Raw genomic sequence first — 14,102 nt, 5'->3', positions numbered from 1 at the left:
CAAACCTCGGATCAAAACTTTGTAGGCTTGTCACCCTTCTTCCTCTTCCCTTTCCCTTTTGGGTCAACCGGTGGTAGAGCTGCTGAACTTCTCAGATTGGATTGACTCGCTTCCGTTGATGAAATTGCCGGAATTATAGCGTTACCGGCGCCCCCCCCCCCCCCAGAAGCCATGCTTGTTGCATTAGGTGAGGCCATCCTTAACTCAATTGAGGGAATCCGAGAATGGGAGTGGATTGAAGGAAGAAATGAAGAAATTAAATTTGGGTCAATGGCTCGATTAGTCGATTGTTTGATTGAGGAAGAAATTATGGTCAATGGCTTGATCGACTCGATTAAGGAAGAAATTTGGGGAAGAAGGGTTTGTGTTCGACTGAATGAGGAGAAATGGGAAAATGAAGGCTAAGGTCGTGTTTGACTCGGGCTTTAGGGCTAACTAGTGACCAATGGCACACTGACACGTACACAAGGCATAAGTATCGGGCCGGTTCGGGTTACCCGAACTTAGAGATGTTAGAAACCGAGCCTGGCCCGTTGTATGCATTCTCGGTTCAGTCTTAGCCCGGCCCGAAAAAAAAACACATCAAAGCCCGACCCGAACCGTCGGTTTCTCGGGTTATCGGCCTCAAACGCCCAGCCCTAGGTCTGATGGAGTTTTGGCGTCTGCCGAATTGGAGAAGAGAGAATTCCTTTTTAAATGGGTGGCTGCTGCTTTCGTAAGTACAGATTTGCTCACCTAAGGGACAATTTTAAGGGACTGTGAGGGACAAATGCATCTAAACCACATGTATTAAATATAAAAGCAGAAATTATAACAACTTAAAACTGTGCATTTATTTTCAGCCGTTAGATTCACTTGTCCCTCACAGTCCCTTAAAAACTATCTCTTAGGTGAGCAGGCATTTTCGTCACTAAGAGGAAAGGATGGGATAGGGGCTGCCATGTGGCAGCATGGGAGTGGGCAAGGAGAAAGAGAGGGATGGTCTGGCACTCTAGCACGTGGTAGCCTTCAATTGCCTCAAGCTAATTAAGCAAGCAATTATGGTTTAATTGCTACGCGTGACATTTGGTTGAGCTTGATTAATTAATACAGATACAACTTTTTCTTTGCTTCAATTTTCTTCTTCTTCTTTTACTTTTTCCGAGCTCAAACCAATGATTTTCACATATTTGCTTGCATTGACCCGCTGATTATTGTTGACTTTTCGTCATTTTGTCGATAACTCCAATTAGCTCTATTTTTGCGCAACTTCTTCCGAAATCCACAACTCCGCTTATTTACTACAACATAAATAAAAGGACTAATTTCAATTTACCCCCCTGAGGTTAGGGGTCGTCATCATGTTAGTCCCTCGAGTTTCAATTTAATCAGTAACACCCTTGTACTCTCCAAATTCATCAGCCTTGTCCAATTTTTGGACCTCCGTCCAAATTGGCTGTTAAATCTGTTATGTGGGTCCCATGTAGGGGGTAAAATGGTAATTTTGAGCTCCAAATTATAAAAAATATAAAAATAAAATCTGTTTTTTTCCTTTTTTTTTTTTTTCTTTTTTCTTCGTTTTTTTTTTTTTTTTTTTTTTTTTTTTCTGTTTCTTCGCTTATTATTATTATTATTATTTTTTTTTGTCTTCAACCTATACACCACAAGTTATAATAGGTTTATAAAAACAAAAAAAAATACTCTAGGTGTTTCTTTTTATTTTTTTATTTTTTATTTTTATAAATTTTGTCTTCAACCTATACACCACAAGTTATAATAGGTTTATAAAAACAAAAAAAAAATACTCTAGGTGGTTAAAAAGTCGCTTGCTGGTCTACGATATTTGTGATATATCTCCGATAAAGCGAAAAATTTTAGGATATATTTGTAAAATATATCTATAAAATATAATAGGTTTATAAAGTGAAGAATAATAGGATATATCCCCAATAAAGTGAATATATATTTATAAAATATGATTAAAAAAATAAATACAGATATTTCTTCACTTTATTGGGGATATATCCTAAAATTCTTCGCTCGCTGGTGTACGATATTTGTGTAACATCTCCGATAAAGCGAAAAATTTTAGGATATATCCCCAATAAAGTGAAGAAATATCTGTATTTATTTTTTTAATTATATTTTATAGATATTTCTTCACTTTATTGGGGATATATCCTAAAATTCTTCACTTTATAAACCTATTATATTTTACAGATATATCCTAAAATTCTTCGCTTTATCGGAGATATATCACAAATATCGTAGACCAGCGAGCGGCTTTTTAACAACCTAGAGTATTTTTTTTGTTTTTATAAACCTATTATAACTTGTGGTGTATAGGTTGAAGACAAAATTATAAAAAATAATAATAATAATAATAAGCGAAGAAAAAGAAAAAAAAAAAGACAAGAAAAAAAAATGGGTAAAAAAAAAATTTAATGAAAAAAAAAACAGAAAAAAAAATGCAAAAAAAAAAAGGAAAAAAAATCTTTTTTTTTTTATAGTTTTTTTTTGTCTTGAAATGACCATTTTAGCCCTCAAAAGTCAGACTTAACGGTCCAAATTGGACGGAATAGTAGAAATTGGACACGGCTGATGAATTTGGAGAGTACAAGGATGTTACTGATTAAATTGAAACTCGAGGGACTAACATGATGACGACCCCTAACCTCAAGGGGTAAACTGAAATTAGTCCTAAATAAAAATAAATTAATTACATAATAATTAGTTTGAGGATTAGCATAATTCTAGTGTTTAGAATGTAATTACGCGCATAAAAATGCAAGTAATCACCACCCGAACCCAGACTTCTACAGCTTCCAACGACATGGCGAGCTTGGTGAGAGCAGCGGCGGAATCTGAATTTGACGGCGGCGTTGAGAGAAAGAGAGAGAGAGTTGGCATGGAAGTAATTCAGTAATTAAGTCGAGGGCAAAGTTGTCATTTTACTTTAAATGGGGTAAGAGGGATTTGATGGGGTAAGTGGGATAATTTTTCCTCATTTTGGTGCTTTGGGTCAAGGATCCTAATGAAAATAAGGTTGAAGAATCCAAAATTTCATAAATAAATAAAAAAAATTAAACAAAAGAAGTTTTTTTTTTTTTTTTGGAGTCAAATAGTATCCAAATTTCATACTAATTTGGTGCAAGTGTTTTGACTTTGTGATAAGCTTTCGGAAATCATTCGACGAAGTGGTGTTAGCTCAGTGGTTAGAGCACCCACTACCTAAGATCGAGGTCATGGGTTCAAGTCACCATGGGGGTAGGAGTGAAATCTTTTGATCCTCTTTAAAAAATAAAAAAATAAAAAAATTTGACATAGCGGGGACATAACGGAAAGATAACTCGAAATGTAACTTTACAACGTAACATAATTACCAATTGCACAGCTTTCCTACTATGTTGCCGCCGGAGGATAAATCCGACAACACTTAGTTTCACCATGCCACTAGGAGACTAAGACCATTTGACCAAGCAAGGAACTCACCCCCTACCTAGAGCAGACACGTTACTGCCACTAGGAGGTTGCGACTATTTGCTAATGCAAGGAACTCGCCACCTTCCTAGAGCAGACAAGGCACTCAAGGTGCATAAACCGGAACCAAGCCCACCTTGTCCTACCACGTAATGGTAGCAACTTATTAACCCATCTACTAATAAGTAAACTTGAAAAAAAAAAAAACTAGGCCTGGGATCGGTTCTCATTTTGGCATTTTTTGCCGGAACCGGACTGTTTTTTTCGGTTCGGTTATGTAACTTTTCATTGCCGGAACTGTTTTTTCCGGTTCGGTTATGCATTATTTCCGGTTCTTGCACACAGCATCAAAAAGCCCCAGTTTTGCAGTTTTTCAGGCCAACCACCTGCTCCATTCCATCAACCGTTTTCAATAATTGGGTGGTCCAAATCGAAGTGCTTCCAAATTCAACTTCAATCAGTTGATGAAGTTGCTGCTTGCGACTTCTTCTTTGCCCTCTTTCTCTTTGCAGAAGATTGAATGAGTATCGAGGTTTGGGATTTGGGATTTGGGATTTGGGATTTCAGAAGATTGAATGAGGATTGAGGTTTGGGATTTGGGATTTCAGAAGATTGAATGAGGAGCGAGGTTTGAGTTTTGCTGATTTCGTATTTGAGATGAACTTGTTGGATGGTTATCTGGGTTTTTGTCTTTTCGAATTGGGGAAGAAGTGAAGATAGAAGGTTTATGGTTTGCTGGGATTTCAGATGAATGAGATGATTGAATGAGGGTTTGCGGGGATTGGCCGATTTGGTATTTTAGATTAAATGAGGGTTCTCAATTTTTTTGGGTTATTGAATGGGGGAAGAACGAAGAAGGGAAGAAGTCGAAGAACAGAAGAACTGAAGAAGAACAGTTCGATTTGGAATTATGGATGAATGATTTGTGATCAAAATGGATTTTTTTTGTCTTTTAGTTTGTTGATGAGTTAAACAAAGATGGGTTATGGGCTTCAGATAGGGACATGGGTATATGGGCTTATAAGCCATATATGGGCATAATGGATAAATCGGACTAGTGACCGGTTCCTCCAGTTCTTGTTAGTTTGCAAAAGTCAGCATCGAAACCGAACTGCATGCTATAGACCGGTTCGGGTCCTCCAAAAAATAAAGTGTTTTATATGAAGAACCGGACCGAACCGCCCTATTCTGATTCAGTTCGGCGCGGTTCTCCGGTTCTCAGTTCAGAAATCCCAGCCCTAAAAAAAAACTAAATACTTTAAAACAAAAAATAAAGCATCTTGGACCTAGAGAGATACCCCAGGCCCAAGAACCGCATAACAGGCGCACAACTGGGCTAGCACAAAGAGGGCCCAAACTGATAATCTCGATTAATAATATTTTTGACAGGTCCAGATTTGTGGACAATGTGCTAAATTAAAAACTCGCTAAATTGATAAGATATATAATTCATTTAAAAAAAATTATATATACCACATATAATATATAAATTAATAATATAATATATAAATTAATAATTCCTTGATACAGAGTGTTTATGATTCGACTATGAGGCTTTTATAAAGAACTAGGCAGCTCGCCCGCGCGATGCTGCGGATTTGTTTAATTTGTCCTAAATTTTATACGCAGTAGGGTAGAAATGACAATATAAAAAGGGGAGTGAAATTTGCACCCCCCTTATTACAATCTGCACCCCCTTCCTAATTTTTTAACATTTTCTGATGCCCTCTTACATGTGTTTCCCATATTACCCTTCTTCTCCAACCAACTCAAAGTTGCATCTCATCCTCTCAAACCCGCTTTGCAAAGAGAGAACAGACCAGTTGCAGAGCCAAAGCTTCTGCAGCAATCGGAGAGGGGGCCAAAGCATTAGAAGCACAGTGACACAGACCGATCGCCAAGCACAGTGAAAGACGACGACGGCCGAAACAATCAAAACACCCATCCATCAAAACTCCATCAAAACTGAAAACCAATTATACCAATAATTTTCCCAACTTGTTTTCATTTGATATCAGAACTTTCATTTAATTTCTTTTCCTTCGATTTCTCAGCATCCAAACAAAATAGTTATCTTCACAACCAAAGACCTTCAAAAATCCTGACTCACTTTCAAAAAAAAAAAAAATCTAAACTGCATTTACCGTAAAAATTACTAACTCAGCTTCCAGGAAACAAAATTTATTGCAACCACCGACATGGATATTATTCCACAAAATATTCGGAATAAGTTAACAAGCTGATGCTTAATGCTTCATATTTCTTGATGGGTGTGTTGAAGTGTATAGGGAAAACAAAACAGAGTAAGAGATACCTCATTTTCTATGACCGCAATCCGCTTTCCATGTTGAGATGTTAGTATATGATTGAGCAATGTAGTCTGCAACATCATAAACAACAAAACTGATCAAAACCTAGATTGAAAAAAGACAATGAGAAGCAGAGAAACCAAACCCCACCTTTCCGGAACCGAGAAAGCCGGTGATAATGGTCGCAGGAACACGGGTATCGAGACCCAAGCACGGATTCTCGTCAAGATTGTAGCTTGAGGCAGAGACCATGCTCCTGGAATACCCAGGATAAGGGTTCTTGGCATGGCGGGAATTGAATTGTCGGGAAACGAGGGAGCATAGGCTTCGGAGGAATTGAGAGGAGGATGAGGAATCGTGGATAGGAGGATGAAGGAAGTGATTGAAATTCTTGAGGGATGTTCTTGAGAGTAGGATTCTCGCAGTCGTCGTCGATTCTTCCTCCACAGTCGACAATTGAATGAACTACCACCAGAAGTGTGACGGCGATGTTGAGAAGAAGAGAACCGTGCTGGTGCGCCGTCGTGGGGGGGCCGGACGCCGGAGTTGCCGAAACTTGCCTAGAAACCGTCAGAGGATCATGAACTTCGGGCCTTCGACTCTCTCTCTACAGCCAGTGCATGGATGATCCGAGACCACCAACAAGTCGACGATGAAGTGACGCTTCAATTGATGGTGGTCCGCTGTCGTGTCGTGGCAGGATGGCGAAGATGGAATCTGGTCGCCGGTAGGAGCACTCGGGTCAACGATCCGCCGCGGCAGCGTCCGTCTTCTGCAACTGAGCAGGAATCTCTCTGTCGCAAGCCAGCTTTAGCGACTCGGTTTGGTATCCATCGCCGGAGACTAGAGTAAGAGGGAAGGAGGGAGGGAAGGAGTGAGGAGTGAGAGTTTTGAGACATAGAGACAAAGAGAGAGAGACTGAAGAAAAATGGTTGGAGAAGAGGGTAATATGGGAAACACATGTAAGATGGCATCAGAAAATGTTAAAAAATTAGGAAGGGGGTGCAGATTGTAATAAGGGGGGTGCAAATTTCACTCCCCTATAAAAAAATGTTAACTAAATATATTATCGTTTTGCATATTATGAAAGCTGGTATTTTAACCTAGCTTTAAATGGAAGTGTTGAGTATGAGCTGATATTTTAACCAAACTTCTGTATTTACATTTTTCAAAAGAAAGGGATAGTCTAACAAAATATATTCTTTACATACAAATTAAGAAAGTGGTTAAATCTCACCAAAATATCATACATTTCAAGTTGGAACTAATCATCCTCTGATGTATCACTTATTGGTTCATATGGTGTTGAAGACCCTTCATTTCTTTTTGGATACAGATGATATAATATAAGGAGCAGCATATGAAACTTAGCAGTGAAGCTTTCAAAAATCTTTATAACAATTTACTGATCTGTGATAAACATATAAAGTTCTAAATTCAAATTTAAGAATTACTCAAGACATCCGTCTATATAATACCATGTTTACTAATTTTTTCTATTTCTATTTTAAAAATCAACTTAAATCAAGGCTTATGTTCTAGGCTTAGGTTATTTCACATTTGACAAACCTAAGCCATATATAAAGATGGATAAAACATCTGTATAATCCTACTAAGCTAAAACCATGGATTCAAGAACATATAAATTTTAAAATCATAATCATCTTTCACTTCGATTTGTAATAATTTAATTGAGTTAATATTTTGTGTTTTTTTTCAGTAGTACTGTTCATTGAACAGTAAAAATCTCATTTTACTTTAGAATATGTATAATGACTCAATCATTGTTTGTTTCTTCTTGAAATTGATGTCATTTTCGATCTCATATCTGACTTTTCTTAACATGATAAGAACATCTGGTGTGATTTTCTCATGTTGCAACAAAAAACTATTGCGGAATTTGAATCAAGGTCTAATTTCGTAGTTCAATAATGGATGCAGTCCGATCACTTTTTCTTTGTTAATTGCAGTCCATTAACTATTTCTTCTGTCCAATTTGCCTTAAAGGTCAAGAAAGGAAACAAAATTAAATTTCTTAATATTGTGATTTTTCATTATTATTATTTTTAATTTTTAAAATTTTTAAATTTGAATTCACGCATTATTAATTATACGTAATCATGATTCCAAAAATTATGAATCCATATAAAATGAACATAACTAAACAATGCAAAACTTAAAACATCAAGTCAACCTAACCACGAGGTATAATGAAAGAAGTTGAAATCAATTTAACCAAAAAGCATGCAAGCATGAGCGTTTTATACTTTTACCTCATATAAAGGTATATAATTTCACCTCCCAAAGAGAAAATATGGTATGTATAGTATAAACCTAATCAAAAGGTAGAAAGTGATGAACATTAAATCAACCTAACTACAAGGTACATATAATTATAGAATACAAAAAAAAACAAAAAACAAAAAAACAATATACAAACTAGAATATAGAGGTATGATTATTTTCACCTTATAAAGAGGTATATATTTTCACCTCGCAAAGATGAAATATGGTATGTCTAGTATATTGTATATAAACCTAACCAAAAGGTAGAAAGTGAAGAACATTAAATCAACCTAACTACAAGGTACATATAATTATAGAATAAGAAATGAAAATAACAAACAATATATAAACTAGAATGGTTAACCTTATATAGGGGTATAATTATTTTCACCTTATAAAGAGGTAAGTTTTTCACGATATATGTCTAAAACAAAGGTAAAAGTTTAACCACGTACTATAACTCATATGAAGATACATAAACAAAATTTTATATACACGTACGACAACAAATCATCAATCCATTGATAAGATAAAAATGGTTCATAGAATACAAAATGAAAAGACACATGTAGCATTTACCTCTATCATTCCAAATATAGAATAATAATATTTACCTCAATGGTGGTGATAAAAAAGTGGGGGTGATAAGAAAGACGAGACAAGATTGATAGGAGATGAGAGAAAGAAGAAGAAGAAGGAGAAAGAGAAGAAGGCAATACGTAATAGGCAAGATCAAGGAAGAATAATGTCTTAATATATATAGATTTTTCTTTTGAATTCAATCAAGAAACTAATAATATAAATTAAAGTGAACATATTAAATTTGTTAATTTTACATTAAAGAAGATTGCAATAATTTAGGATTGCAATTAATATATTGATTTTTACTAACTTTTGTGCAATAGATATTAAATAAGGGTTTGTTAGGAATGAAAAATTTAGGTATTGAGTCAGCAAGATAGAAAAGGAAATAAATCTAATGAGGCAGCTGAGCGGCCTGAGCCATAGGACTGTGATTAACAAAAAAATTCATCCGAACTACATTCAATATAGGTTGTGAGTTTTGGACTTAGATCAAATTAACTCAAAAGTACTATTCAATGTCATAACAGCTTTGAGAGCTTCCTTTTGTGAAATGAGCTCCATAATAGAACTATCATCTGGATCATTTCCCATGACGCAATCAGCAGTCAAGATAGCACATTGTACAAAATATTACAATATTTAAGAAAATAAAGAATACTTTTATATGTTAATAAGTTATTAATTTATCAATTATTTACTATTCACTAAATTAATCCTATTACCCCGTTCCATGTTCATCCCATTCCCCGTTCCCCTTTGTCAGTTACCAGTTACCCGCTATACCTTTTACCCATTACCAGTTCCTCGTTTCCCGTTTCCCGTTACTCGTTATCTAAACGCTAACCCTTAACCCCTAATCCATAAAATATTCTACTATGTAGGCCTCCATAGAAAACAAATAATAAAATTACCGATGTCAGAAGCAACACCTTCATCCATAATGCAAAGTTAAAGAAGAATACAAAATATAGAGAAAAGCATATTAGCACCAGACCAAAAATTGAAAAACATAAAACCCATCTTTTGACAGTTTTATACAAATTAAGGAGATGGAGCTCAGGCCCAAAGCAAATGAAGCAATCTAATTCCATATTTTAATGCAAAATTACCAAAATTCTCAATTTTTAAAAATATTTTCAGCAATGCCACTGAGGATCACACACACACAGAGATCATCGTTCCCAACCCTAAGACAGACACGAAAAACCCTCAAATCCCAAACTAGATTTCAATTCGTTCTCAAACCTCTGCACTCCTTAATAATCATGGTCGACAGTTCTTCTACTTCGACGATGCAAGACTTGAATCTCCCAGTCCGACAACCTCAATCCCGGATTCGCGTCTTTCATTTCCTTGACGGAACGGTGCCCTCCAACCTCTACCTGCGCTCACCCTGACCTCTCCGCCTTCTCCGTCCGCCAAGAAGCAGTCAGCCGGTCACTTGCGTCGTTTCTCTCCTCTTTGCCGAGTTGCAGGTGCAGAACATGTCCCTCGCTACCCAAACTGAAGGCTTTGGTGCTTAGCAATCAGCGGCCTCCATGGTCCGATTTCACACATTACTACTCTAACAGATAATGTTTTCTAATCTAAATGTATAATGTTTAACACTTACTTTCAATTCCCACAATAATTTGTAAATGTTCTTGTTTGGGTTTTTGGTAATTAACTGAAAAGCATTGCTGCAACTATTACTATTATTTTGGATTAGTTTCTTATGCGAAGTTTGAAGAGGTAAACTTGTAAACTTGATCATTGAACTTGGAATCTCAAGGAGCTTTACATCAAGATATATCATTATATCGATCATACATTTCGCACATTAACGGCTTCCCAAACCCTTGTGCTGTCACTGTCCCATGTGATTCATGGGCTCACTCCAAGTATGTTAATGCATACAAGAGAATCTTCTTCACCAGTAAGGTTGGTTGGTCTTTTTTATATCAAATCAATCCATATATTTGAATTTTGCTTTCTAAATTGCTTGGTTAGGTTGTTAAAAAATTGTTATTAACCAGACTGGGATAACTGATATCACTATTGAAATATCAGCTAGTTTAATAATTCTTTTGTAGTGAGGGATCCTTTTTTTGGCCATTTTAAGGGATAGCTTATTAGACCCACTTTTCGATCGCATATTCACATCTCTACTGTTCAGTGTTTAGGTCTATATGAGTAGATCACCTCTGCAAATGTTCAGCCAAATTGATAATCATTAAGGCATTCAAAACCGTGATTTACAAGTATAAATATAAACGGTTCAGGTTAGATCGATTCTATTTATCCATTGATTTAAACTAGTTCGATGCCTTAACGATCATCAATTTGGCTGAAAAGTTGCAGATTTGATCTATACATTAGGACAAAAAAATTGAACCGTCGAGATGCCGAAAAACGATCGAAAAGTGAGTCTCACAAGGGATCGCTTAGTGGAAGGCCCCTACGTACACACACACACACATGTGAAACAGTAGCAGAGCTAACCTTCATCTCATCTTCATCTTGAAGCAGTAGCAGCTAACCTTCAATACTGCAGTAGCATAACTAGATGAGTGTCTGATGTGGTTTCTCTCTCTCTTCATTTTGATCATAAAAGAGTTTGAATTAAAGAAAATCATTAATATTTAATTATTCATGTCTGAAGGGTATAATTGTAAATGTGTTGCTAGCGCATGGCAACAAAAATAACAACTTGTTCTTATATGCAAAAGTTTGTCCTTATGAGCATGATTTGAAATATTATGAATGTAGTACCAAAATGATCATTTATCAAAGGTTTTTTTGTAGTTTGTTATTTATCTCAAATGTGTTAAATTATGCAAGGGGAAAGTAATGAATTTTTTTTTCTGTATTGGGGATAAATTATTTCTCCAAACTCTTTACCTTTGAGAAATTTCAAGGTTGTTGTACTCTAGTGAGGAAAGAAGGTAAACCTCAACCACACGTACTGGTCCTTCAACTCATGCAATGCAACTCAAGGATTGTAGAGCCGGGGATAATTCGACCGGCTAATGTTTGATTTTTATAGCTTATCTCAGTAATTGTTCTCCCAACCAAATTTCACTGGAGCTAAGAAGGCTATATATTTTTTGTGTTAGTGGAAATCGAACTTAAGTGGCGACAATTGCAACCAAACTAAGTTATACCAACCCACAATACCCACCAATCACTTAGAACTTAGAGTTTAGTAAAGCACAACGATGTACCTTCGAGTTTCTCATTGCGTTATGAATCCACTACTAATTTCATTTGTTCTCGAAATGCACAATTCTCGACACATATTTGACTAACCCGAAATTACCACTAAAAGGCGAGGCTGGCTGGTCATGTCATTAATTTTGAGTTTCTTGTTATATGGAATAAGGAATGAGGCATACAATCGAAGAGACAAGTTATGATATTGTGATGTTTACCATACACTCAATTTATATTCAAAAACTTCTAACAAGGTCATAGGTGGTGTAATTACCATTTGTAGAACTAAGATTACTCAAAATAGGACTTAACGTTACCACTCTGACAACTAGTTTGTTGTCACATTTATAAATGTGTGTATGACATACGGATATGTATTATAGAATTTTCCATAGGGTAAGGCTATGGTATGTTAATATTTTTTTTTATATGTTAATATTTCTCATACATCAACTATTTTTACTACTTTGAGAACTCATTTTACCACTTTAAGGACTCATTTTACTACTTGAGGACTCATGTGGTAACTAAAAAATTTATCACGTTAAAGACTCATGTTACCACTTTGAGGAATAATAATACTATTTTGAGGACTTATTTTACTACTTTAAGGCAATTGTATGCATGTCATATGTTAACACATCGTAAATTGACTGTTCACAATGGAATATTTCAAAAAAAAAAAATTTGCAGAAATATCGATATTTGAAATTTGTAGATATCATATAACTCGAGACGCATTGGCTCACCAAGACAATTGCATGTTATACAATGTACTTTAGGAAGAGATAGAAATAAAACAAGAGCTTAGAATTGACAATTACAACTATGGCTCAACTGAAGAAACGCACTTGCAACCCCAAAAGAGAAGAAGAGATCGAATATATGTATCAATGATGTAGAAAGTCCACGGTTTTTGGCTCTTCTTCGAAGCAATGGGTTATGGAATCAAAGTGATCGCCTTGGGAGTATAAAGGCAGAGATAATAGATAACACAGCAGTGCAAATAAAAGCGAGGAGGAGGAGACTAGCTGATGCATATGCCTTCTCATAGAACTTGCTCATCTCTAAACCCTCGGCATCCGTGATTCGTTTTAGGTCTACAGTTACACCAAATCCAGCAGCAGCTCCGGTGGCTAGCACATAGGACATGAACTGCAAATCCAAATTAAGAGAGGATACTGTTAATCGAGAATAATTAAGAACATATAAACAAGGAATTAACCAAGTAGCTATGCTCCAAGTTTCAGTGTCATCCTTTTTCCACATAAAAGCAAATGAATCCTACAATTTCTAGATTGGTTTTTTTCTTGTTTCGTGCAGAGAATCGAACCAATCAAATAGGCCCTCCCAGTGTTACTTGAGTTAAAGTCTAGCCATTGTTTAATCAAGACCGTTGAGTAGCTCAAAATATGTACCTTGTCACCAAAGAAAGCAAGTACAAGCATGCCCTCGCGACCAGATACTGCAGTACAGATTGATGCCACGAGCTGCAGGAGGCTATATGCGGTACCAACAACGATCGTAGCAAGCATGTATCTGCAATATTAATCTTTTACATTAATTCAACATATTCAAAGATAACTATTTCATTGAAAGAGAACAACTTAAATATTGATCAGCTAGCTAATTGCTTGATTACCGGTAGGCATAAAAATCCTGAAAATGAACTTTGGCCTCATCATAATCGGAATCAATGGCAATTACAGTATTCGTGGCGAGCACTATGAGTGATATGAGTGAGAAAGCGAAGGCCAAGATCCTCAATATGAATGAGGCAGTTCGTGAAGATGCAGAGGACAATTGTGCCATGTTCTTCTTCTTCTTCTTCTTCTTCTTCTTCTTCTTCTTCTTGTATGCCTATCTTAATTTACTTGCTGCACAATATGACTGCAACTGCTAGCCTTTTATAGACCAGATTTCAAATAATTGGCTATGCCACCGGTTACTTGAGCCCTTCCTTGTCTTTACTTTGTACCTACCAATTAAGTCCGAGTCAATGACTATCTAAGTCCTTAAACCTTGAGAATATATGAGAGTACGTTGGCTTTGTAAATGAAATATATGAAACATTAATGGCTCTAGCCATTCATATTAAACGTGCTTGACCCGGAAGTGGTGGTGGTATGCAAAAAAAGCAATCGAACACAAGGGGGTTGTGTCAAAATTGCTTTCATTGACATCTTATTGATTGTTTTGCTCAATTGCTTGTCAAAGTGGATGTTACTCAAAAATCTTGGACCAAATTTATAAGATTCAAAATTAAAGGGT

General features: G+C 36.0%; 1 protein-coding gene across 1 annotated transcript; it reads right to left on the bottom strand.

The window, feature by feature from the left end:
- Window positions 1–12,652: 12,652 nt before the first annotated feature.
- On the bottom strand, window positions 12,653–13,643 carry LOC133716858 (CASP-like protein 4D1). The gene is made up of 3 exons (XM_062143509.1): window positions 13,474–13,643; window positions 13,250–13,370; window positions 12,653–12,986 (listed from the first exon to the last, which is right to left on the bottom strand). The coding sequence occupies exons 1-3, from the start codon at window positions 13,641–13,643 to the stop codon at window positions 12,780–12,782; spliced, it is 498 nt and encodes a 165-aa protein (XP_061999493.1). The 3' UTR covers window positions 12,653–12,779.
- Window positions 13,644–14,102: the final 459 nt, after the last annotated feature.

This window comes from Rosa rugosa, chromosome 6 (genome assembly GCF_958449725.1).
Source record: "Rosa rugosa chromosome 6, drRosRugo1.1, whole genome shotgun sequence".
In the NCBI taxonomy this organism is placed as follows: Eukaryota; Viridiplantae; Streptophyta; class Magnoliopsida; order Rosales; family Rosaceae; genus Rosa; species Rosa rugosa.
The sequence above is the reverse complement of the archived record's forward strand: the minus strand, read 5'-3'. Positions and strand labels throughout refer to the sequence as shown.